Below are 26,846 nucleotides of genomic sequence, written 5' to 3' on the forward strand. Positions count from 1 at the left end.
AAATACACTTGTGTCCACTTCCTGGCAGGGTGACCACTATACCAAGTGGTCATTAATGTCTTGTTAATGGACACTGCAGTGAAAAGTGGGAGATTTTTCTTTTTGTGGACTTGTGAGGGTCAATAAAGATTTGCCTGCAGTCTTCAAAGAGCTCTCTGAAAGTACCCATATTGATGAGCACTGTTGAATATTTTCCATCTATTACCTCCTTTTATAACCCAGGGAAACAGTAAAGCTTTATAGGCCTCCATGTGGTTCAGAGGCTTCCAGTGCACTTCCAAAGAGCAAAATGTTACTGGGAATTTCTTTTGTTGAATTTTATTTAAAGGAATAAGAGGTATGAAAAATGTTACCTTCTTGTTTTCTGGAATTCACTTTTTAATGAAACGTAACTTTGCACTGTGCAATATTTTTATATTTACAGTATAATTCTTTAGAATTCTTAGGTGATGCTATTGTTCATATTTCATCAGGAGTGAATGCCTCACAGATTAAGGTGTACACATTTCTATTAAATAACAGTGAGACCACATACAGTGTAAGGAAATGTGTAAGGAAATGTGCCTTTTATATAGAGAAATCCAGGGTCCATGTCTTAAATGCCTAAAAATGGAAAAAGGGGACTTAAGTGCAGACCTAGCAGATACCTAGCTGTGCAGTGTATTGCAGCACAAAGGTATAACCTCACATTGCACCAAGAAACAGTTCTATCATTTTATAATCAGCTTATGCTAGTCTCGACACAGATTCCCTCCTCTGTTACTAAAATATGCTTCTGACTTCCAGGCTCTGTCAGAGATGAATCCTTAAACAAAGGCTCTTCCGAACAGAATGCAGATTTTATTTCTTGGAGGCAGAAGGGGAAAGGAGTGAGGTTACAATCACTGTTCTTCATCATATTTGAATCTTACATGGACTTAAAGCGTGCTCCAGCATGCTGTAATTAGCCTATGCTTAAAATCTGTCAAAATCACTGCTACCCTCTATCACTTTCATCATTGTGAATTTTATTGTTTGATTGATAGGCTGGCTCTGCGTATCTGAATACTAGATGAATGTTTTACTGGCTCAATTACAATTTACAGTTCTTTAATTGAGAACCTTATCTTCAGAATTTATTGCAGTTCTCTGTGCCATCTTAAAATTTACCAAGTAGCACTTTCACCTTTCACATTCACCCTTCCAATAGCATCTACCTGCTTTGGGTGCAAGTCAATGTAATACGCTGTTGCTAACTGACTGAACTGAAACTATCATTTTTTTATTTTAATCAGATATTTTCTGCCTGATATTTGCACTTGTTAACTCTGCCAAATAATATTGTATTATTTAAATTTTATTGATTGTTCTTTTAGTTGTTTCACTCCTCTTTCCTCTTGGCTTTGTTAAATAAAGTATGATGATGATGATGATGATGATGATGATGATTGAATAATTTGAATACACAGAACTGCCATGGTAATTAATTTGAAACTCCTGACTATATTCAAAAGTACATTAATGTTGTTTGAGGAACATTAAATACAATTTGAGTATGTATATGTATACAGTGTGGTGTTACATTTTATGTTTCAAGCAACTCCCAAGCTACCCATAAGGGTTCTAGACTAAGAAAACATATGTTTTCCTAAAGCTACACTTAAACTGAACCTCTTACTTTCCTTATATCCCTAATAATAATAACTGAGTTGCTGAGTTATGATTATAGATTTGAGTCATGCTATATATTTTGTACCATGACTCAAAAACACGTCATATGATAAGCAACTCTTAAGAACAACATATAAAGATGAATTTTTTAACATATTTTACATGAAGATGCATTAAATTAAAACTTCAATAAGACAACAGGAAAGGAGTTTTAAAAATGTACATAAAAATGTTGATAAAAAATATTTTACCAATTGCTAGAACAACTAGAATTTAGGCAGCATGTTTAAATCAAGCTGTATCAAAAATAATTTACACAAAGGAGTTTATTTTTAGACACATTTCTTTTAGAATAGTACTACCAATAAGTTAAAAACAATCATAATACGTTTTATAAAACTAAGCTGTTAAACTACTCTATACAGGCATTTTAAAAACATAAACTTTTTATTGTTTCTCCAACATAAAAAAGGTTACACGGGAAAAGGGGCTACAAAGTAACTGTTTCGTGTAGTACAGAGGTTGAAATCCAAAATTCTTATAAAGAAAATAACAGTAAAAGGTCTTAATCAATATCCTTAGTGAGATTAATGTTGACACATATCTTATAAGAGAATGGAGACATTATTCTGTAGGTGTAGCAGTCAGAAGGAAGCAGCAGAATATTTGTTTCATCTACAGTCACAAATTATGAAATTCCAGAGATCAGCAAATAGGAGAGGACTCATAAAAATAAATGTATCCACAAAGTTAGCCATTCCAGTTAAGTTGCAAATGTAAACAACTGAGCTGTCCATTAGACAAATTAATTTGTGTTATTTTAAGGGAGGTAGGAAACTGTTTGTAATGAAAATAATTCAATACAACTTACATCCCTTGACTTGTACTGTATGGTGAGAATCAATTCCACAGGGCAGCACTTTTCACGTTTAATACATGGCCAAAACAAATATGAAAATGTGAAGACCCAATCTGCTTCAGTAATGCTCATATCTATTAATACAGTTGCAGTTGTACATGATCCTTCAGATTTTTTCTTTTTCTTGGTTGGTTTGTTTTTCAAGAGGTTCACATGCTCTTCAGTGCTTTTGAGAAACCCCACCTTTTTGTCTAGTGTTGGTGAAAAGTCCAGCCAAACAGGATGTGGCACACAGAACACAGCACTGCTCTAATGGAGGTTCTTGTCAAGAGGCATCAAAGCTGAAATGAAGGATGAAATGTAAGTTTAAAATGACTTTAGTTTTGCATTCATTGTGAAAGAGACATTAGACGTTAATTATGATAAATCAAAGTAAACAGGCTTAGTGCAAACTGCTAATTTCTGTCACTCAGCTTCTGCTAATCAATTTTCTGGTGCCTAACTTATCACTGTCTCTCTGGGGAGGGGAGCTCATCAACAATGTCTGCCATCTCCTTTTCTAGTCAGTATAAAAAGACTAAACCCTTTGTTATGTGCACAGTGTCTCATCCTGTTATTTATCTTGAACAACATTTTATAGTACAGAAAATACAATATATGTTTTGTGTTTTTCAAAGCTACTGTATTGCCACATTCTTGTCAGTTTAAATACATCTGTATCATCTTACTCTTTTTGACTCTAGGTGTTTACTTAGGGACTTAATGCTCACTGGTTTCAGTGGCAAAGGTTTTTTTTTTCAAATACTTCCCTGCCACAGGATTGAATTATTTTTCCTTCTCACTTGATATTGTCTCTTCATTGAACTATTAATTATTAAAAGATCAATTCCACACCCAAGTGAGATAAAATTGTGATCCCAAAAAGCATTTCAACAAGAAGGTAAACTTAAAACTAACTAGATGAATGGATCTACCTTTTACTCTCCCCATTGGCAAAGTGTCCATTAGACTGAATATCATACATAGGGTATTAAACATAGGTCTAATATATGCTGCTTGAAAGCACTATTTATCTTGCTCTTAATAAGTCACACCATATTCTATATTTCCTGGATGTAAAGAAAAGTCCTTACATCATTTCTATCCAAAAATATAAACAGTATCATATTGGTATTGGACTTTCCTGGTATATGTTATAGACCTGTATACACATATACTGCATATAAATAAAAAACAGCACAACTTAGTGGTAAGACTACATGTTTGTTAACAGCACTGGGAAAATATGAGTGCAGATAATACTCTGTGGTGTTGCTCTCATCCAAGGCAGCAACACGCCTACACATTGTGGCCAAGAACAGCCATGCTCTTTAGGGGATTGAATCCCATTCCTGGCACAGAATCTACATTAATGAATTCCAGGAAGAGGGTTTTAGTTATATCAAGCATCTGCATAGGTACTGTCTCTCTTCCAAGAAATTAAATATCAATGTTCATAAAAACATTGATTTCAGACTCTTACCTGTCCCAAAGCTTGACACTTCTACAGGTGGTTGTACAACAACCAGCAGATATTAGTGCTAGAAAGAATGAGATCAAAAGTGATTAAACATGTCATAGCAATTGAAGACAAGGAATAATACAGTCATGAAAGACAGAGAATATACAATATTGCTTCTGAAGAATCAGAGGACTTTTTTTGCATAGAAAGATTTGTGCCCTGCCCACATTAAAATTAAACAAGTAATTTATGGGTTCTAAACTGATTTAGAAAGTGCTTAACTAAGTTCACATCCACAGATACTTAAGTCTAAACCCTGTACATGGTTGTAGGCATAACTGGGTCAGCTGGAAATTCAGTTTCAGTTGTAGAATCCTCCAATATACTGTACCTATTTTTGCAGTTACTGTAAGTGAAACACAGATTGACTGGGAATAAATCACAAAAAAGCAAGACAGAGAGCAACAGAAACATTTAAACGTAAAAAAATAGTACAGAAATAGATGATCATATAGTTACATGGTCCAATGCCGAGACCAACTGAATTTTCGGTTAATGAGTCAGTACAGGAGGAGCTGTCTTCTTTTAACAGAAACAGCATTATTTATCAAAGAATAACTGATCCCATAGTGATTTTGCTGTCTGCTGGATACATTTTATATATATATATTTCATTATCTATATAAATATATATATATCATTACTTTTCATCTTCTGTGTTACACTTGACTCCAACATCTAAGCATTCAAAGGATGACAAAAAAGGCTAAAAAAGCATGCTCATCAGAAACAACCATGACGGCCACCAAATGGACTAGATTAGCCGAATGGCCTCTCGTTTTAAACTGTTTGATTTATCTTATATTCTTATATTGACCAATCTTTAGTGAAAAGGCTTGGTGGATACCATCCTGCATGTGTGTCTGCTGTAAATGTGCACCACTGCTGTGTTTTCAAGCAAACCATACAAAATTTAATAATGGTAGCTCTCAGCTTCCCAATGACAGTCCTCCAATCCAAAGATCCAAAGCCATAATTATTCATTATTATACTTATTTCAGTTGAAAAAATAAATCTGTGTCTAGTATTTGATGTCAGCTACTGTTGCAGATGAAGAACGGAAGAAGAACTACAGTTCAATGCAAGGCTATTCATTGAGTAATGTAAATCGCTCAATACCATAATTAGTCATGAGGGAGATGTCACACCTTAAGCACTTCAGAAAGAACTTGAGAGTATAATGGTGATTAGAGGTTAACAATCTCTCGTCTCATTTTCTTTATATTTAACTCAAAGGTTTAAATTTTACATCTTGCACTAATCACTGCAAATTCAGACTGAGTTCTTACACATGCGATGATGAACATGTTTTACAATTTATTTTTTCTTTTATGTGCCTTTTCTTCTGATCTGTCTCCAGAAATGCAATATAAAAAAACTATGGAGCATTTCCTATTAGGCAGGGCTATCCAATCCTGCTCCTGTAGGGCTGGAGTGTCTGTATATTTTTTAAGACTCTTTCAAGCAGCAGGACCCGAAGAGCTGGGCAAAGTTTGTTTAACTGGTCCACATCAGGTCTTACAGGCACTAGAGAGCAGGAAGGGCCATTTTTACATTATATTTCATGCAAACTCTCACTCTCACTCCTTCCCATGGCGAGACCAGTGGTTTGTAACAACATGATGACTATTTCACAAAGTTAATGATTTTCTGCTTTGTTCGAAATTGTAAAATTATGCTGTACAGTCACAGAACTTATTTTGTTATTGAGGTTTCATATGGCCTGAGAAATTGGAAGTGCAGTTCCTCTTTAACACTTCTATGATGTGGACCTCTCTTTGAATTATTATACATACATGTTAACATTCATAAAAAAGCTAAAATCTCATTTTAAAATTGTAATTAGCATCATTACTGGAAAATAGCTATTATGTCAACAATTTGTTCCTAATTTCTGCTCTGTCAATGTTCATTCCCATGTAAAGCAATTACGTTTTCATCCCATTGCATATCCTTAAAAATTAGTTTGTTAAAAATGGGGGCAAAGTAATAACTTTCAGTGCATGTTGCCACAGCATTATGATGAACTATTGCCATTGATTCCCTTTAATGAGAAAAAATTGTTTGTATAAAAATTTGAACATCTAAACCTAAGATTATTGGGATTTTTTTAAATGACACTCCTTTCAGTTCGTTCATAGATCTGCATTGCTCCCTCTGTCCTCACTACTGTCCTAGGAGCAGCACTTTGGTTCATTCCACCACATGGGTGGTGGTGGAGGGAAGGGGGGTTTCAAAAGCCTTGTCTTGTAACTCGCTGGCAGCAGGTTTGAGGAGTTGAAATTTATGTTAGAAATCTAAATAACAAATTAAACAGTTTTTTTGATTTAGTCTTGAACAGAAAATTCAACAGAAATTGTCAAGGTTTACCCCCATTTTAAAATCTAAGTTCAGTTTAATAGTGGAAACATATCTTAAAGGGACATCCATGTTTCAGTCTTGACACTGCTTCTGATACTCAGCTGAGTTTTGTGTAAGCAGTATGGGCAGTGATTTTGCCCCCAACTCAATTTGCAGTGTGTTGTGAAGTGTAAATTAGCAGGCTGAAAAACCTGACAGCAGCCTGCTTTCCTTCACATCATATTAAAGGGAAATTACATTAATTTTAAACAAATCCTTAATGCAGTGGGGAAAGACTCTAGCTCCTTCTTTATTGATCAAGATTGCATCGATTTTTCTACCTACGTATTTTGGGCATATGGAGATATTTCTTGTTGTATGTCTTCAATATACAAGTAGGACAACAAAAAAGTGGTGTGTGTACTGTATGTAAAGCTAACTTACTTGGTAAGACACCTAAGGCTTAGAAACAGAAAACGCATGCCCTGTTTCAAGATACACTTCAAATACAATAATTTTTAAATGCAAATGAAAATGGAAATAGAATTTAAGGGACATTTATATCCTTGTTAAAAATAGGGATACAACATCAATTATTTTTATAGTCTGGAAAAACAAGTCATGCCTTGATACTATGCAGGAATGCTGATGTTTATCTAGAAGCTCATTTAGCACTTCCTTTGCAATTTCCTTCAACAAGACGTTGGTCTGAGACTAAACCATTCCAGTAACAGGTCATATAAATGGCCAATCTATCATGTAGTGATGGTCAGTAGATCTGCACAACTGGCACAATTGGTCAGGGAGTCTATTATCCATCACAACAACCGTTAAACAAATCTGCAACTCTTGCACGTCTATCATCCTTTTAGGATCTCTGAACAAAGATTTGACATGACTTAAAGGAATGCAGGCATCAGTGGCTTGAGATTGCAGGTGCCTTTTCTCACAGATCTTTAATTCTAAACTTCATTTGTTCAGCAGAATCTGGGAAGGTTGATGAGAAAAAATGTAATCTATTATATGTAATCTATTCCATATTCTGCCAAAATCTCAAGCAATTATTTTTCTACTCAACAAGAAATCCAAATGGAGCAACTTCAACAACAACTATTAATACATTTTGAAAGCATCACTATCATTATCAATGTCTTCTAATTAAACAATAGAAAGAATAAAAAAGATCTTTTTCTCAGCTGACGTTTAAACCTAGAGTATCTTTAACTCTTCAAAAATAATTTAATGTCACATTTCTGTATAAATCTGCTACTGCAGTGCCAACTGGATGCTCAAAAAGGGTAATAATTATTACCTTAACTGAAAGTGAGATAATAGCAGATTATATTCTGATTCCAGTATGTCAAGTGTCATTACTGAAAATTGAATGTGACTATAAATGTACCTCTGTTATAAATGGTAGTCACTGAGAGATAGGTGTTAGATGTGGTCTCTTGGTTTATAAATCTCCCTTAAGCATGTGGCAGAAGCAGGTGCCCTGCATAAAATACTCACCCTGAGACACAAACATCATAAACCATACTGGTGCCCGCAGGTGTACAGTTTTTATATCTCTAAACACAAAATTCTGACACATCTCATAAATTCAAAAGAGGTACAACTGACTCCCTGATATTTCAGACTTTTAGTCCTGCTGTCTATATGGCAGATGTTCTGTGGTTCCACCAGAGGGTGTTCACAGCCTAATGGTATAGGAAATACCTGAATTGAAAAATTATCATCTCAATTAGAAAATCCTGGACAATCACCCTCTGCCTCTTTCCTTAAGAGAAATCTGTCTGCTGTTCATGGTTTTCTGGCTTTGCTGGCAGGCAGTTTGCTTATCCGAAGCATATAGCTCACTAAAGGCAAACAGTGATTGATGACTGCCTTATAATCAATCATTCTGAGGTACTGATATTTATTTGAATAGTTTCTATTTATCCTTATTTTGTTTCTGTCCTGTATTTGTAAGTTTCACAATTACTGACTTGAATCAAATTACAAAAGAAACATTATTAAATCTATTATAAATTACATACTGTATATATACTGTATGTGGTGTATGAAAACCAATAAAAACACAAATTTAAAGTAGACATTAAACATGGATAACAGGCAACTGCCTAGTTCTGCAGTGATCATACAGAGGATTATAAGTGGGTGGGTAGATAATTCTTTATTTAAAATCATATATAAATTAGTTGTTACAATAGAAAAAACATCAATTAACCTTGCTATGTGCAAAACATGTTTCTAAATAGACTTCAAGGTTATCTGTTAGTAGCAAAAAAGAACCAGGTTTTCAGTTTGTTCCAAACATATAAACCAATTAGATGGAACTATACTTCACTACAATTAAAAACTTCAAGACAAAATGCAGATTCAGTCATTAAGCCAGCTGTTAGCCTACTTAGCCTGTCCCCGCAAGAAATCTATGAGATTGTTCTCACTGAAGAACTAAGTAGTAATATTGGAGACAAGGTGTTATAGATCATCTGTGTCTGTTGATAATAATTTCATCCTAAACCCAATCCTAACATAATTCTATACCTGCCTCCTGAAAGCACAATTAAAATAATTTTGAATTTAATCTACAGATGCACAATGAAAGTGCAACAGTTTAAGTTTTCCATCAATAGCTCATTAAGCACATACATAATGTTACTTACATTTTAAATAGTGCACAAACCAGTCTGTTGAGTCAATTGAGTAGTATTGTTCCTTAGAATAACAGACCACATACACATACTAACCTCATGTTATGCGCTTTCATTAAAAAAAAACAGGTGCTCAGTGTTTGGTCCTAGACTTGAGTTAAAATTCCTCAAACGAAATGATGAATAATCGGTAGCCACTAAAAATAAACTGTTTTAATTGATTTATATATATAAAAAGTATGCCCACACCCTGATGGCCAACCTTCACATGCTGGATGTAGCTCCACACGGTGTGGGAAGATCATTCCACAGAACTGTGCAGAGGCTGATCAGGTAAGGAGGTCATCCCTGATAATGTTTTTTTTCTTTAGGTTTCATTTTTTAGAATGTTTTTAGTTTGACAGTATGTTATGGTTAATACCAAAATGGTACATCATTTTTAACTGTATTATTGTTGACTTTTTGTGTGATTTTGTTACATGTTAAAAACCCATTGTACCCAACCGTCATGTTTCATTTGTGTATCAGTATAGTTTTGAGGTTAGGATATTATGAACATTGTTTTCATGTTCCTCATTTTGTTTTACGGTATGTAACAATAAATCATATTTATATCATGTTTTACTTATTTATTTAATAATTAGAATAAGCAAAGTAGGCATAAAAACTAGAATGTATGGTTTTTGAAAGAGCAAAACATTCTTATAAGTTAATTTAGTATTCAATAAAAAAATATGATGATGAAAAAAGCACATGATAAAGTTAACCTGAACCTCAAAATGTGGTAATAAAGGATGATCATCCTACAAATTGGCTTCTAACAGATGTCAAATAATCAACTTTTTCTTAGGATTTTTTCATAGATATTGTGGGAAAGGTATTTGTTTCCCCCCCTACATTGGTAAAATCTTATCGGAGAAAGAAATGGTAATTCGTTCACATAATTAAAAAATTAATTCATTCATGTATCTGTTACAATAAAGTTTTCCATATAAATAAGTCTTCTGTACATTTAGGTATAATGTATAGTTATACTGAACTTTACTACACAACGTACAATAATATAATGTTCAGCCCATGCAGACACTCAGAGCATTGAGGATTCTGTGCAGGCTGTTGATCAATGGACCGGCTGTTTGGTCTGTCGCAGATAATTGAAGTGTCCAGGGAGTTTGCCACTCCAGTCTGTCTGTGTTTTGTAAAACCAGAGAAGGCATTTGACCAAAAGGAGAGGGAACTGTGTCTGTAACTCTTGTTGTTAATCCTAGTTTGTTCAAAGTGACTAGACTTCAAGATTCCACCAAGTGTGGAGTTGGTCTCCCCAGGTGACAGGGGAGCATCTGGAGTACCTCAGGGTCTAGCACGGAAGTTCAAATACCTCAGGATCTTGTTTCTGCATTACAATGTCATTGTCATATATGTAAATTTCCACTTGTTTATTTAGCCAGATCAATGTCTTGCAGTGCAAGGTCACTCACATCAGCAATATGTAATTATAAACTGAACGTGTCAAAACATTCCTGAATTCCTGAAATAAACTTTATATCCAAATTACTTGTGTTCATGCATACATTTCATTTATTGTTTTGTAAGTGGTAGAAAATTATGAATATTAAACCAAAAGGACCGGTCTGGTTTTTTTTTCTCACTTTTCTCTTGAAGAAAATATACTGCCTCTCAGATAAATCAGAGTAGGTGTCCTGGAAAGTCTTGACATGACTTCACTTGCTATCGCAGTTGAAGAATGTGTTCCACTGACCCAGCTGTTGGAATTTTTAATGTTCCCCACACTGGCAAATGCCATCATAGAGTTATTTAGAGGCTAGAACACAAGTCATTACCTCAGAGCAATGTGCTCAAATAAAAAGGGACAGTGCAAATGTGGCATGTCTCTCGGGTGTCTCCCAGCCCTGAGCAATACCGCACCACCCCTAAGCAGGGGCGAATTATGTTGTGCCAAAAGGCCAGCCTGCCATTGAGGGAGAATTCATGGCTATCGAGTTTCCAAGAGGATTACGTCAATTTAACAGGCTCAGGGACCAAATGAGCCTTCTAACTCAAACACTAGCAAACTCAGCTGCAACAAGGAATAAACTGTTTCCAAATTTAAACTACAATGTTTGATACAAGGATCACCAATGATTACATTTTAGGTGGCCTACAAATTTCTTGCTGTGACATGGATGCTTTGATTTTTTTTTACTTAATAATGGGGTTGACCTCAATTCTTCTGTGCAATTTCGACACCTAACTACGCATGCAACCTTTTCATGTACCCTTTCCGAGGGATATCAAAAAACCTTCAAAGATTGAAATGCTAATTAACTCATTTTTAATTAACCTTATCAAAGCATTATCAAGCAGCCTGAATGCAAGCCAGTGACACACAATTGTTTTCAATTATTTGCTACCTTAAAATATCTTCATTTTAGATGAGGAGCTCCTACCATAGGGAAAACACAAGTGATATCAAGGACACAACTTCATTGTTTTAATTGTAATTTCAATGTGTTGGGCTTGTAATTCAGCTTTTCATAGATATTGCTTTTCTGCTAAATTCTTACATCCACAAAGTAATCACCATTTTGCTGTGTCAATATAATTAACAATAAGCAGTAAATGCAACACAAGCATCTTCAACCAAATCATTTTTCCAGCCCCATAATCATTAAATGCCTCAATCGACCTATTCTCAATATTATTTTTTTATTGTTTTATCTTATCTAACAAAATTAGAAAAGAAAAAGAAGATACATAGTGACCGTGCAATGTTCACGTCGATGTAAACAAATGTCAGAAGCCAAATACGTTACTACTAAAACGATGACTGAGATGGGAATCTCGAAACATAAGCAATCTGCATGGAAGAAAACCAGAGCAAATGAAAATAAGTAATATTAGAATTAGAAATGCCCAATAGAAGTGCACCGTGGCAAGAAAACCTTGACAATTATCTGAATATGTGTAAAATACGAATCTAGACTAATGTCTAAATAAAAGTTTAGAGCAGGTCTGATAGAGCTTGGTTGCTTGGGACTCAATACTGGACTATCGTCTCACACCCTCAGCCTGCAAGTGTGAAATAAAAAATTATATGTTTACAAATGGTATTTTAGTATTGTGGAGTTTTTCATTCCTCGGTTGCGGGTGAAAATATACATCAGGCTGTGTGTCATCCTTCATTAGTGTCTAATAAAAAAACTGACAATTTTACTTAGCAGTCAAGTACTGTCCTTCGAGGCAGTTTTAAGCTTATGTGAAATGGGTACCAAAGGGTCCACTGCTTGACAGGGAGTTACTGTAGACTTATTTATAGTGTGCCTCCTAGACAAATACTGTGAACACCAGTATGTCATCTTAGTGTCTTGATATAACTGATATCACCTCATTATCACTTGATACTTGCCTGCATGTTTTGTATCAGATGCCTGTATGTTTACTGGTATCACAATTATGAAACCCTGCATTTTCAGTTAATCTTTTTGACCACACTGCCTGATTGAGATACAGTAATATGGTTCGATACAGGATAATTAATTTGTTCGTTTTCGTGAGTGTCACCTGTTGCAAAATCAAATTAAAGTTCTTTCAAGTAAAAGTATGTAATGGTGTTGTTAAGAGTTGAACTTAAAAAAAAAAACAGCAGAAAAATGTTTAAAGGCCAGAAGGCTTTTTAAAATAAGAACCACTAATGCTCAACACTGAACATTCACTGTGAAGTCAGTTTCTGTCACATATCTGTTCAGAGGCTATGTTTAACTCTGTTAAAATGCCTTTCTTGTGTAATTTGCATGTTGTTTTTTCAGTTTTTGCAGATCAAGTCTGTACTTGTGATATAAAGCATAAAAATAACAACACACTATGTACCAACATCACCCATGGGACCGGCCACTTTGCAGTTTTTGTTGTTTTTTTCAGAAAATCTTACATTTTATAGTTGTTGTTAACTTTCACTGCTCCATGCTTTACAACACCATAAATCCCAACACAACGAGATTTATTCACAAACTCTGAACTTCATTGGCTCACAAATCTCTATACATATTAATTAATCATACGTTTTTATGAAAATGAGCTCTCTCAATTGTAGGAAACCCATATTTTTTTAATCCACTATAAATTCCACAAAACCTGTTTGACAATTTTTCACGTGCTAATGGGATTTATATTTTAATACATTTTTTAAAACGTAATAGTATTTTTTCTTTAAATCCTGCAGATCAAGGGGCGTTTTGCAACCCTTTGATAACAAATAGAGAATATTAGAAACAAATAGACTAAAATCATGATTGAGATGAGACACCTGATAAAAACTAGGAATATTTCTTTGAAATGCAGCAGTTCAGAATGCTAAAGTTCTAAATATATATAATTAATTGGACATGTAGATAAAAATATTTCAAAGGTTTGACCTAGAAAATATTCAACGCCTATGAGAAGAAAAAAAACATACAGGTGCACATTTCTATTCTGAGCAAGAGCATTTAACATGCACAATGTAATCACAAAATAATACAGAGAGTGTAGGTCAAAACATCTGAGCCTGCCTACACTAGTGAATTGAGAAAAGTGCATTAAGGGGTTTTTGCAACTTGTGTTTCCTGCATGCTCAGATAAAACCCTGCACGTGAGAAGACAACAATGGCTGTTGTAACCCATGGATACTACGAGGCAGTCATGTCTCCGATCAATAAACGTGCATATTCAACAAATTCATTTGTGTGGAATAATCAAGAAGCTTTCACTTTCTTCACTATGCAATGTAATATGCAACTATTTTATTTTAATGGCCCTTCCAATTAACTGTGATTGTTTCCAATTTTATTCCACATCAAGGACTCATTTGTCCCTTATTGGAAGGCTGTCTACTGTGGTGTAGTACTGTCTTGAAACACTCTGTACATGCATTTAGTTCTTGTTTTCCTGCAGAACTTTCATACATCTTGCTACTACTGCAACAGAGCTGCATAGCACAGGCTGTCTGTTATGATTCTGGGAAACATCCACTGAGGCAAGGTGTTACCCAGTGCTTTGCACGGTTTAGTTTCACAGTTTGCATTTTTCTTCTAAATCAAAAGTCTTTGATTTTGAAGACTGTTCTGTATTCTCCTCTGTTTACTGCCATACAGAAGAGCCTCTGTTTGCAGTTTGCAAACCAGAGCTGAGCACATGACAATATGATGAGTGATAATGGAACAAAGAGGAAAATGTTCAATATATGTAATCTAAGACTGTCCTTCACTTACAGTTCACAGTATTCAAGGCTGAGTATAAACTTGTATAAGCATGAGACAGCCTTTTGTGTTTATTAGTGGTATAACTACAAGCATTACATTTTCAAAGTCCATTAACTTTATTTAATAACAGATTTCACTAATATGATGCCTAACTTGTCTTTAATTTAAGCTATCAGAAGTACCTAAGATTTTGCATCTACCTATTCTAGTTTAAAAAATCTAACTGTAGAAATCTTGTTTCATTTATCTTTATCTGGCTGTCAGTGCTTCTCTGTAATAATGCAGCTATTGTGAAATCATTTATTATTGTCATATTACAGATGATTGATAAATATACACAATGCAGAATAGGAATGTAAGACATTAAAATTATTGTATTTTTCTTACTAGATGTACAATACAGTAAAACAAAAGTTTTTCATTTTAGTAATGAATGAGCACAGAAAAATATAGGGTATAATGTGTGAAAAGCTAATAGGTTCTGAAGAAATATATATTTATTTTTTGCCTTCAGTCATGTAGGGCACTGTAAGGTTCAGAGTAAATGCATGAAAGATAAAAAAATTGTTTAGAATTAACTTAGTATAGTGTAGGTTATTTTCTTAACAGCTTCCTTCTTAAGTCTCAGAACTGAACCGAATAGACATAGCTAAAACAGCAAGATTGCACAAATATATTGAAAACATCTATTTAAACAGGTAATCTCCTTCTTAATCAAATTTCATCATCCAATTTAATCTCAAATGCTTAAATTCTTAAATTCAAAAACTTAGTTGTACAGTAGCTATCAACAGTAGACCATGCTCAAGAGAATGAAATTGCACAAAATACACTATTTTCATTCAAGTGTGAGTATGTGAGTACATCCCAACAGAAACGCCACACACACACAAAATAATCTTTTGTAATCTCTACCTTCTGTTGCTAAGCAATACCCTGCCCAAGATAACTGAAATGTTTTCAGTCTTCTCAGTATTGAGAGTATTTCATGCTTCACGTCTGATTATTATTATCCTTTTGATACAATAACTCTCATTAATTATCACAGAATAACTTTATAATTGGTGTAGAAAACTGTATTTATGTTGTATACAGGAGACTTGTATAAAAGTAATGAAGATGTTTGACTATAAGACTATAAGTAAGATGGTGTTTATAAAACAGAGCACTTGTTTTGTAAGAATATGTGCATGGTTCATTGAAACTGTCTGATCTCCCCAGTTACCAGCATTAAGATGAAAATGTTTCAGATGTATTTGAATGCATGACAGTGCAAAACAAATGGTAGAATTGCCCTCCAACAATGTAATGATGTGAGATGGTACAATGAGGTCTGTTAATAATGCATGATATGGTATATCAAAACTTTGTGAACATAAGGCATAGAAGAGCCCATCTGTTCTGAAGTTCAGACAAATTAGGTCTAAACCTTTATTGTAATTAATGCAATAGAAATAACACGGCAAAATCATTCAGATTTTAAAAGTGCCCACTGTTCACAATACAAAAATTAGACAATTAAACTTAGGTGAAAGGTTATGAGTATTCCATAGAAAAAGTTAGGTAGTTTTAAACAAACTGCTTTCAAGTTCATTCCTCCTCTATATAACCTCCCTGGCAGCTACCTTTTGATGTATCAGCAGATGTTTCAATAAGGGGATAGATTTTCTTCAGAAAGATTTCAACAAAGTGTAACTGAGGTCAAAATGTGCTGCATATTTAATAAAGGTAACAAGAATCCTTATTTGATGTGCTTTATGTCGTGGAGTTGAGTGCAATAGATATAAATATTTTAAATATATATAACAGAGACCTTGAAAAGGCTGGTAAAGTAGGGATTAGTATTGTGATTTAAATTACCACAAGAGACTTAAATGCCACTTCTGAGGAAATACTGGGGAGTCTATTTTAGCATCCCACAGACAAATGAGTAGCATCATGGTGTTTGACTGAAATTTTCAAGAATCTCGAAATCTCCTATAATTGGATGAAGATATTATTAAAAATACAAACAAAATGCATAGATATTGTATGGTACCACAACACGTGGGCCTTTTAATGAAATTCCTGAGTGTTATTATGAGGTTGTCATACAATTACATAAAACTATTAACCACAAAAAATATTAGCCTTAAAGAGAGCTGTGTTTCATTTTTCTTAATTTTAGGCCAAGAATAATTGGGGAGTATTAGCTAGAAGCATAAAGCCAAACATCTGTGCTTGCTTGTGTAAGTGACCTACATTAATGAATTCATAAAACCAAATGGAGTTGATGGTTACAATGGTGATTATTATTACTACAGGACGGACATTTGTAATGTACGTAATGTTTTCTTTTATATTTGAGGACTTTTATTTGAGGAGAAGAGTTAATTTAATGTAAAAATAAAAGATAGACAAGGTCTTGTTGGGGTCACAGCTGGAGGGAGAGTAGAGAGAGACTAAGGAAGAAATGCTGTTTACTCCTTATTCCTGTTTTTTTTTACATTATCCATGAATTGTTCTGATTGAGAAGAAATACATTTATTTTAAAAATTATCCACCCTTATGTTCAAATCTGAATTTCCCACAGTGCAGTGTTGCATGCCAATCTGATTGAACCATTCCCTGCTTTTTCTTTAAAACTGGTAGATATGTATTTTTTCAGTCTACTTCCTACTTCTGTTAGAATGATTGGTATGCAATACAGTGGATAAAAAAAGAAATAGTTGTAGTGAGCACATACAGTGTTGTATAAATCCACGGCATTATTGCATATTGGTTTTCATATAGCTTCTTATTAATCCTAAAAGATGTAACCATGGATTCTGCTATAAAAATCGGTATGTGTGCCCTTGTCATGTCCTACATTTGTGAAGCAGATAAACTGACCTGCTTTTTGAACACTTCTTGCAACAATTTCATGTCTCCCAGTATACATTTGTTTTACAATCGGTTTAATTTGTTAATCTCTCTTTTCTTTTAAAGTATTTAATCATTTAATATACTGTCCAAGTCTCTGTTCCTCTAGAGTGATTGCAACAATCAAAATGTTGATTCAGAATTGAAGGGATGTTAGCATTACAAATTGTTGGCAAACTAATTAAGAATGTGATTATAATAATACAGATCCTTTAGTCGTGAGATTAATTTTTGATATATAAAAAAATACAAAAATAAACAAAAGGGATGTAATACCTAGAGTGTCTTAAAATACAGACACCAGCAATCAGGTTATTGTGCCACTATTTCACATTAAGTGGAGACAATGGCATTCTAGTGTACAATTTGACTTGATCACAATTTTGGACAAAACAGGTTGTTTACATTGAGCACCTGTAATCCTGTAGATCAGGATTTTTCATTAAGTGAAAAATGTTCTTGATTCTCCTTATTAACCATACAAAACATTAATGTATCTAATAATAAGGTATCTAATAAATCACTTGGCTCAAATTCCTTTTTCAAAACTGCCTGAATCCCTCAATCCTTGTAAGAGAAAAAAAAACAGGCTTGCTTTTTAAGAATTTAAAGTAAATTAAGTAAATCAGCTTCCAGTTTTCAACTGATTTTCATTTCTCTTTCTAAATAAAACAGAAGGAATACTTCAGCAATAGTTCTCTCAAAATGTGGCTTTATACAGTATATGACGTTACACATAGAAAAAAAGGACTGTGCTGGAGTGTGGAGCACACATTCTGAGGCCCACTTTAATAATCATCCAGTAACCTAAATACAAGATAAAAACAATGACTCTATCCTTTCGTTATTAACTAAAATCTTATTAAATCTTAAGTTAGTAAGTACTTTCATAATGTGTAGGAGCATCTAAGTTAAAACCTAAAGTAAAAATAGGAAAATTAATCAGGTGGAAAAGATACACTGAAAATACATTTTATTTTATAATTTTGTATTAGGACATATTTATCAGAATCATAGTTTTATTAATTACTTTCATATTTCTAACGTGCGTCTTATGCTAGAAACAGATGTTTTGTCACTTTCATTAAGATTATAGTTTGACACACATAAGATTCCTGTTATGTGAATATGTTTACACCATGTTTTAGTATAAGACAACTTCAGGATTAGATTAAGTGTAAAATTAACAAGTTCTTAAATTCTTAATGGATAGTGCAAGAGAATGTATAGCTAAAGTCATTCTTCAAAAACATTGTAAGACACATTTCCTTTCGTTTTAGAAGACGGATATATTCCTCATGCTTTATATCAGATAGCAAGTGTTTTTTTTGTAAACTACTGTATAAGTAAGCCACAGTATATAGTAACACAATGTTTCTACTGGTTTATACTCCAATCAAACTCAACCAAAAACTAGTGGTTAAATACTTCACCCCAGAGTTTCAGTTACAGTATATCAGTGCTTTCTCCATTTTTGGTATATATTATTAACAGAAAACTAGTTTTCCAAATGAAGCCATCACAGTCAAATTTATTTCTCTACAGTGTCAAATGAAAGCTCAAATACAAGTTGTTAGCATTTTGAGAGATGTCAGTGTATTTTTCATTTCCTTCCAAACACCAGCTCAATAATTAATGATAGCCTGATTCAAAACAGATTACTTTAAAATGCATTTCTGCATCTGCAGTATTATGCTATGACATAAGAGTAATCCATCCTATGTCAATGCATTTGTGAAGCATTTACACCGCTAATACCTTGTCCGCTGTATTAAATATATATTTTAGAAATCACCTGCATTGTAACACTCATGACTATAAATTCTTTATGTCAGTAGATAAAGGTGTACCAACACAAAAGAAGGAACAGATAAATAGACTGAAAGGGTTACTTTATCTTACATCATTCTCAGCTGTTTTTAAATGGTTGGAGCATTTGCTGCTCTGTGATTCAATTACATTTATTTTCTTCCTCAATTTGTCACAAAACTAGAGTAAAGAAAAGCTTACAGACTTCCCGTTTGTGTTTGATATAGTACTGTAGTACAAATATTAGACTCAAGAAAAGAATCAAGGTTTTGGTTTAACTGTGGAACATCTGCATTATACCACTTAAATTAAGTATTATCACTCAAGCCCAAGCATTATTACAAACAGCCATTTTAAAAACCACTCCCATAAACCTTGAACCATAACCAGTATCTATTTAAACTAAACAGAACTGGGTTTGTCTATAATTACATTGTGTTTCATAACATAAGAATCCTGTACTCATTTTATCTTTAAGCACAACTGAATAAACCTCAACTATGAAATTACTGGCCTTGATACCAAATTTAAACATATAAATATTAGAAAATATTTATCAAGGTCATTGTATGTTACAGTTGCAGTGATACAGAATATGCCCGTTTGCTGAATCCTTCAAGGTGATTAGAAACACTAAACAAGAGTGTTTTTATCTTGAAGTCCTTTTTTTTATTTTGAAGTCCAGTTTCAAGCTTTACTGTCTAGAGCCTGCCTTTGTGCTGCTTAAATATTTCAACTGTTTTAGGGGACGACATAAATATGAAATTTCATGAATTATGAAATCTTATTAATTCATGAAGAAAACTTTTTTTCTGCTGTGGTATTCAACTTCAATTCATGGTTTTATTTGCTCAGCAGGAGCTGCTAAAGAAGATTTATGGAACATGTGATTATCTCCTTAGCACCAGGACAGTATACATTATTAACATTAATTCCACAGCCTACAAAGTTACACTAAACTCCTCCAAGTCTAAGCAGTTTACCGTAATAACTAAATATGAAGAAGGCATTAAACTCTTTCTTCAAAATTTTTCAAAAACTACATTTCTGAACACTGTTCAGTTATCTTTTTGTTCAGTCCTGCCCACATTTAAAACGAGAAATTTATTTGCAAAAACAAAATTCACCAGTGAAGACCATCATTATTTCTGTTGTTTGTCAGAAATTAAAAATATTCATATCTCTATATCACTTTTGACATCATTTAAATATTTTGTGGTTATTATAACACAATCCTTTGGCTTTTTGTTGCACTCTGAGTGTATAGTGCACATTTTCATAAAAACAGTCCATCGAAACCTCTTAAGGGATAATCCAGCATGATTATTGAGAACTAAGCTGTACATGTTTACAAAATTTAAATTCCCTGCTAAAGTCTAGACTTTGAGTGTGTAAGTCAGGGTGGTAAAAAATAGAAAAAGTCACTTGTCATCTCTCAGTTGGATTATAAGTAGGCTGTGGTTTTTGCATATTTTTTCATAAAGAAAAAAATACTTTGAGGGTAGTAACCTCTTATTTACTTTAAGAACGGATAAACATTTTTAAAACTTTTTATCAGTAATTGGAAAGTTTTCTTATTTGTTCTGAGATACTGTGTACAATTAATGCAAAAATGAAGAAAAGGACAGCCTGAGTAAATAACTAAGGGATTCACGGCTAAATGTTTGCTAAGTAGAATGCTAAACTGATTGTTTGACTAAGTGCATTTGGTTACCATTTGTATGTGTCTTATTTAGCAGTATGAATCAATATTTTTATATTGTAATGTGCAATTGCAAAATTTGAAAGTTCTTTTTCCACTTAATAAATAATAACAGTTACAGTACACTGTATTGGTTGCAGAAAATCAAGCATAGATCTGTAAAATAAAGCATGATTTTCAGACATATGTGAGACTTTCTAGGGACATTCAGCATAACCATAGTGTTAGCAACTTTTGATTTATCCATTTTAATTATCCAGGCATTCTTGAATGTAATAAAAAATGAATGGCAAAATAAGCTTATTGGATTATCTAAGAAAACATCCCTTACCTCAGCCTTCTTAAGGAAAAATAAAATCAATGTGACTAGCAAAATTGTAATTTTATTCAATTAAAATCAATACGTTTGAATGCTGTATGTATTTATGCTTCATATATAGGATAATTTTATTAATTGAAAATGTGCATAAACATATGGATAGGAATACAAATTAAATAATAGAAAAATGTATTTTAGATCTCTGTACTCCTCTTTCTTACTCAACATTTATTTCCCAAATTTAAACTTGTTCAGTATTTTCATAAAATCCTGTTAGCACTGATCTTGTCACTGTGGCAGTCTATAAATATATATTTGAAACTAAAACTTAATTCAAACCTTAGAAACACACTACTCTTTTTTAATCACCCCAAGCAGCTGTTTGAATCCAATGTCAGTGAAGATGTGCATGCTAATAAGCAGGAAATTCAAAACAGTTAATATACATGTCTAAAAAAGATTAGAAAAGCTACCAGAAAATCAGATCCAAACACTGTTATTATTAAACACAGCCAGTAACCACTGTCTCCTGCTTTTGTGACTTCCCAGCTATGGTTCTGGGAAGGAAAGTAATTGATTTTCTAGGCATCATTAAGAATCAAAAGTTGTGCTGGGTAGAGGCAGTTCATATTGACTCTTTATTACTTGATAGCTCATTATGTAGACATAGTGAATGAAAGGCAGACTATAGTTTTGCTTATCTACCAAACAAAGAACTGCCCAGTCTTACATTTCATATATACCTATTTTAAAAAGCTATCGATTATTTTGTATAAAATTTATCATTAAGTTATAATGTCAAAACTATAAACTCAAATATTTGAGCTGTAAGTATTTCCATTTTTATACAAGTAATTCAGTATTAAAATGCTGCATTAACAATTTCAAGCAGTGAAATTAGGATCTATCTATCTCATGTAAAAACTTTTTATCTACCATTTTTCTGTTCACTGTTATTCTGCTTTATTGTAAAGTATGGTAAACAGTTCGCCTCATGCCTTGTGACTTCAGTAAGACAAACTGCTCAGCACTTTTCTTTTTAGAATCATTATGAAGCACAGTAGGGGTTGAAAAAAAGTCTAGCAAAAAACTTTGATTTGTTTCACTGTCTTACTAATCTAATAGATCAGGTTTCAGAACAAAAAATGACAAATACATGGCAGACCAATTTAATTGCCAGACTGCAAAAATATTTTTAATCATAACTATTATTCGGAATCCCTTAGGGATTGTCAATATGGTTTTAATAATCCTTGGACTGTGATATATATATCAAGTATACTACAAATTGTTTATATATATGTTTAAATATATATATACCATAAACTACTGCAACATTACCCCTTCCAATAATGATCATATTCATTTTACAGGAGTGCACCTACCTAAACCTTACTTCATAGTTTATTACTAATACAATAAAATTAAGGCACATATAATTGCACTGTTTATACTATTAAAGTGCTTTGTAAGATTATTTTCCATATTTTATTTCTGTGTCTTTATACTGAAATCCTTCCAGAATAACCTTGAAACTGTGATACATAGAAGAAAAAAAAAGATAAAACAATAAGACCCTATGTTGTGAATCTAAATTCCGGCCCTGTGGGATGCGTCCGATTTTGATGTCAGAAACTATATTTTAATGTCAACACTGCAAATGAGGCAGTGACACCTATAGTGTTTCAGAAACCCAAGAAGTACCAGACCCCTTCAAGGCCTGACAGTTCTGGGTTAGTGACACACATCAAAATGAGATACTGTCACTGCTCAGTGTTTTGCATGTTATGTGCCTGGAGTCTTTGGAAATGAGGTTTTAGTAGGTCTATCAACCCACCATTCATCCCATTGTAAATGCTCCGATGATGAGGCGACATTTCGTCTGGAGCTGGCCTCCTCTGCATCCCTTCTCTGCTGGGGCTGGTAAACTTGAGGTGCTCTGGACTCCCGATGTATTGATGCCGGAGCTGCTCTGGGCTCCCTCCCCGGGCTTTCTGGAGAAGGTCTGGAGTGCCAGTCAGTGCCTGTTTCTGCAGAGGCTCGGAGCTAACACTGCTATGTTTTTGGTGCTCAGGGCTACCTCCACCCCCTCCTCCGCTTCGGTGTTTTTGAAAGTGCTCTGGGCTATTGGTAGTGCTCATGAGGTGTTTTTGCAGGGTTTCTGGGCTGGCACTGGTGTGCTTCTGATGCTCAGGACTTCCGCGGCCCAGGCCCTTGTGCTTTTCGGGGCTCACCCCTCGCAGGTGTTTGTGGTCGGGGCTCCCGCTACACTTTGGCTTCGGCTGGTACTCCGGGCTGCCGCTCCTGTGCTTCTGGTGCTCTGGACTTCCATCCCTCCGAGGTTTCTGCAGGTGCTCTGGGCTTCCTGTGGTGAGAAGCTTGTGGTGGTGGTCAGGACTGTCTGTGCTCCCAGCACTCGAAGTGCTACTTCCATCGCCCACATCCCTTAACAAGCCAGTACTGGGGGCTGATATATGGGATAGGCTATTCTGGCTATCTATGGAATTTCGGCTACCTACACCACAGTTCTTTTCTTCATCAAGCATCAGACAGAGCTCCTTGAGTTCCAGGTTCTCCTTGATCACCTCCTCTTGCTTTACTTCAAGTTCCTTTAGCTTCTGTAAATACAAAGTCACCTCTTTTCGCATCACACCTGCACTGTATCTCCCCAGCCTCTGCCACTCCCTGGACACTTTTTTCCCTTTTTGTCTGTCATCATCTAAAAAGCAACACAGGTCTCTCAACTCTTGGTTGTCCTCTTGGAGCTTCTGGTTTATGTCCTTAACCACATAGAAAAAGAATGAAGATTTGATTATGACCAGAGTGACACATCTGTTCATAGTAAACACATAAATCTACAAGGGGAAGTAAACTAGACATTTCCTGATAATAAACAAAAACAATCCACTTAACTAGACAAAAATGTGGCAGGGCTGTGTATATTTTGAAGGTATTACATTTAAGTTGAATCCTGATCTGCCTGTCCAAAGGTTCTTTCAAATCATAAAAAACAAAGGGGAAAAGTACTAAATTTTAATTGGTAGAAAATGCTTGAAAATATAGCTGTATGTCTCTTAATCCTCTTAGATTCAGTAAACTTGATTCAAAAAGTACTTCTCTATAGTTACAAGAAAGGAATGATATGCAAATAGTAAGAATTCTAAACACCTATTGTACTATGCTTCTCAAAAGTGTTTGTTTTGTGAATGTTAGTAGAAAACCAAGATACTTGTCCCTGTTGCAACACACTTTGAAATGCAAAAGCACAAGGGTCTTGGAGCTGTTGCCTATACTCAGGGAGATTAATGTTATCAAGTCTTAGCATGCATTCCTGAAATAAATTCTTATTATCAAAATCCTTCTTATCAAAAACCATGACTTTAAACAAATGCAGTTTTTTGCAGGTATATTTAGTTGTAACATTTAGGTTGTAACAATGGAACATCAATGTAATGAGGGAATATCTATTCAAAGGGCAATGTGAAATTTTAACAACTAAAAGATGTGAATAAAACTGATTGTGTGAATAGTGACTCCACACAGCATGCCCATTGGAATAGATGGAATAGATGGTTAATCACAGTATGCACCAAAATATTTATATTTTTGTCTGGTACTTTTTGATAATAAAGTATTTTGTTATGACTTGCATTAGTAGGCCATAACATGAGATACTCAATAAAAGTCAGAGGAAGTTTTAGCCATCTCTAAACAGTGACAATAATTGATTCATATCTCAAACAATCCGACATACCAATTTCAATAATACTAAAAATACCAGATATCTTGTATGGGGGCAGTGCTTGAAGTAAAATAGTCTATAAAATATCTATAAAATGAAAAACTGACTTCTGTTCTCTATTAAAAGGGTGTTAGACCAATGGAATAACCCCAATGAAAATGGAAACCCATATTCTTTATGCATGTTTGTGGTTGAGTGTTTTCATACAGTAGGTGTGTATCTGGAGAGTATGTGTGTCCAAATAGTGTCAGCACTTAACATCCGAGTGCAATTAAAGTTGTGTTTTTCTTTTGCATCCTGTCGATTTCCTTCAGTCAGATTCCTTTCATGTGCTTTCAACCTTAGCACTTTTTAAGATGGAAATATTCACTGTTAGTCCTTTGAGCATTAGTCTCTCGTTGGTTAATTAGCTCAGAGTTTTTGCCTTTTGGACTCTTACAAATTTGTCTAAGATTCAAAGTACGTTTTTTCCCCTACTCTGTGCAACTTCAATGAAAAAGATCCCTAAATTACCCTCACAAGGAAAGTTACGCTTACCAAAAAAACACTGTGTACTCAACACATCTGTTGGTCTCTATATTATTTATATGAATACTCTCACAGGTATCTAGCTATAAGTGAATATACAGTATGATGCACTTATTTAAGACTGTCTATGTTTATTAATATTGAAGGTTAAAATATTCATTTGAGCTTTTTGTCTTTTCTTTAACCATTATTTAATTGGTTTGGTTAAGCAAAGAACTAATGCGATTGCACTATAAATACAAACACTTTAAAGCAAACTTGTTTCTTGCGTGCTAAATTGGAAGCACTAATATCGACAATTATTCACACCATTAGCTTTTTAAGCTTCTTCTTAGATAGTTTAATAAAGAAAATTAGTAAAAGCCCCTTACATTTCTTGAAAACGTATAACTATGATACATGTAAAAAAACAACTACTCCGTTAAATACGAGGTTGAAGTATTTGTTTTTTCACACGGTGTTGGACAACAGGTGTCATTTGGCCCACTGTGACTCAAGTATAATGGTGATAAAAGCTATTTGCACTCTCTCATGCGCAGTAAAGCATTAAGTGATATGTTTTAAAGTAGTAAGATGTATGATGTTAACATATAAAAGACTAAACCAAACACTAGTCTACATGCAGTTTAAAGGCGGTCATTATTTATCCTATCCCAACCAGCTCCAGCTTCCAATGTGCATCTCTACTACAAAATACTTAATAATTGCTAGCATTTATGTTTTATAGTTCTTAGTTCACATTACCTAAACACACTGTACGAACGTAAGCACGCATTCTTGTATTAATTATTTTTAATCTGCATGACTTTGATGAATAACGCTGCCCTCTATTACCTTTAGTCCTCTGATCTCGTTAAGATGAAGCTGCAGTCTGCGGTTGACCTCCCTGATGAGGTTGCCATGGTCCAACATGATACTCATCTTCTCGGATTCTGCCCGTCGGAGCCTGCGGACCAACTCTTCTTTACTCCACTTCATTAAGTCCTCGTCTGACAGCTTAGAAAGGTCTTCAGTCGGACTTTCTGTGCTCTTTGACATTTTTAGTTCTGAATTATTCCCCCTTCTGTGTAAAAAAGTAAATATCAAGGCAGTTGTATAGAGCTCACATAAAGTTATTATTTATCAAATATTTTTTCTTACAGCCATCGTCCCCTTTACGGTACGAAAATGATATCTGTGCCCAAAACCAAAAGCATTTAAAAATACACAGACAGGGATTGTTTCCCGTGTCTAATTCCTTTTTTTCTGCAGTCGGGATTGCATCTTGTCTTGCACGGAGAGACCCATATCGGTTCCTGAGCTAAACATTCTCTACTAGCGATGTTTGCTGGGAGATGCTTCTGCAAATGCATTAGAAGTGGGTATTGGGTTGGACGCAGCTGCAAGAAACATTGTGACTGCAGTATAAGACTCGGCAGACTGGCACACAGTACTGGATCGCTCACTCCCCCCACCTTCCCCTCCCCAGCCCAGAGAATAGCCTACAATTCAAGAGAATGGGGAAGGACTTATGGATACGACGCGCCACCTGCAGCATTAAA

The 26,846-nt window shown here is 34.3% G+C and overlaps 1 protein-coding gene across 1 annotated transcript; it reads right to left on the minus strand.

The window, feature by feature from the left end:
• Positions 1–1,462: 1,462 nt before the first annotated feature.
• On the minus strand, positions 1,463–26,793 carry ccdc85a (coiled-coil domain containing 85A). Its single transcript, XM_015363285.2, has 4 exons — positions 26,140–26,793; positions 22,873–23,815; positions 4,032–4,089; positions 1,463–2,850 (listed from the first exon to the last, which is right to left on the minus strand). The coding sequence occupies exons 1-4, from the start codon at positions 26,341–26,343 to the stop codon at positions 2,835–2,837; spliced, it is 1,221 nt and encodes a 406-aa protein (XP_015218771.1). The 5' UTR covers positions 26,344–26,793; the 3' UTR covers positions 1,463–2,834.
• Positions 26,794–26,846: the final 53 nt, after the last annotated feature.

Source organism: Lepisosteus oculatus, chromosome 17 (genome assembly GCF_040954835.1).
Source record: "Lepisosteus oculatus isolate fLepOcu1 chromosome 17, fLepOcu1.hap2, whole genome shotgun sequence".
NCBI lineage: Eukaryota > Metazoa > Chordata > Actinopteri > Semionotiformes > Lepisosteidae > Lepisosteus > Lepisosteus oculatus.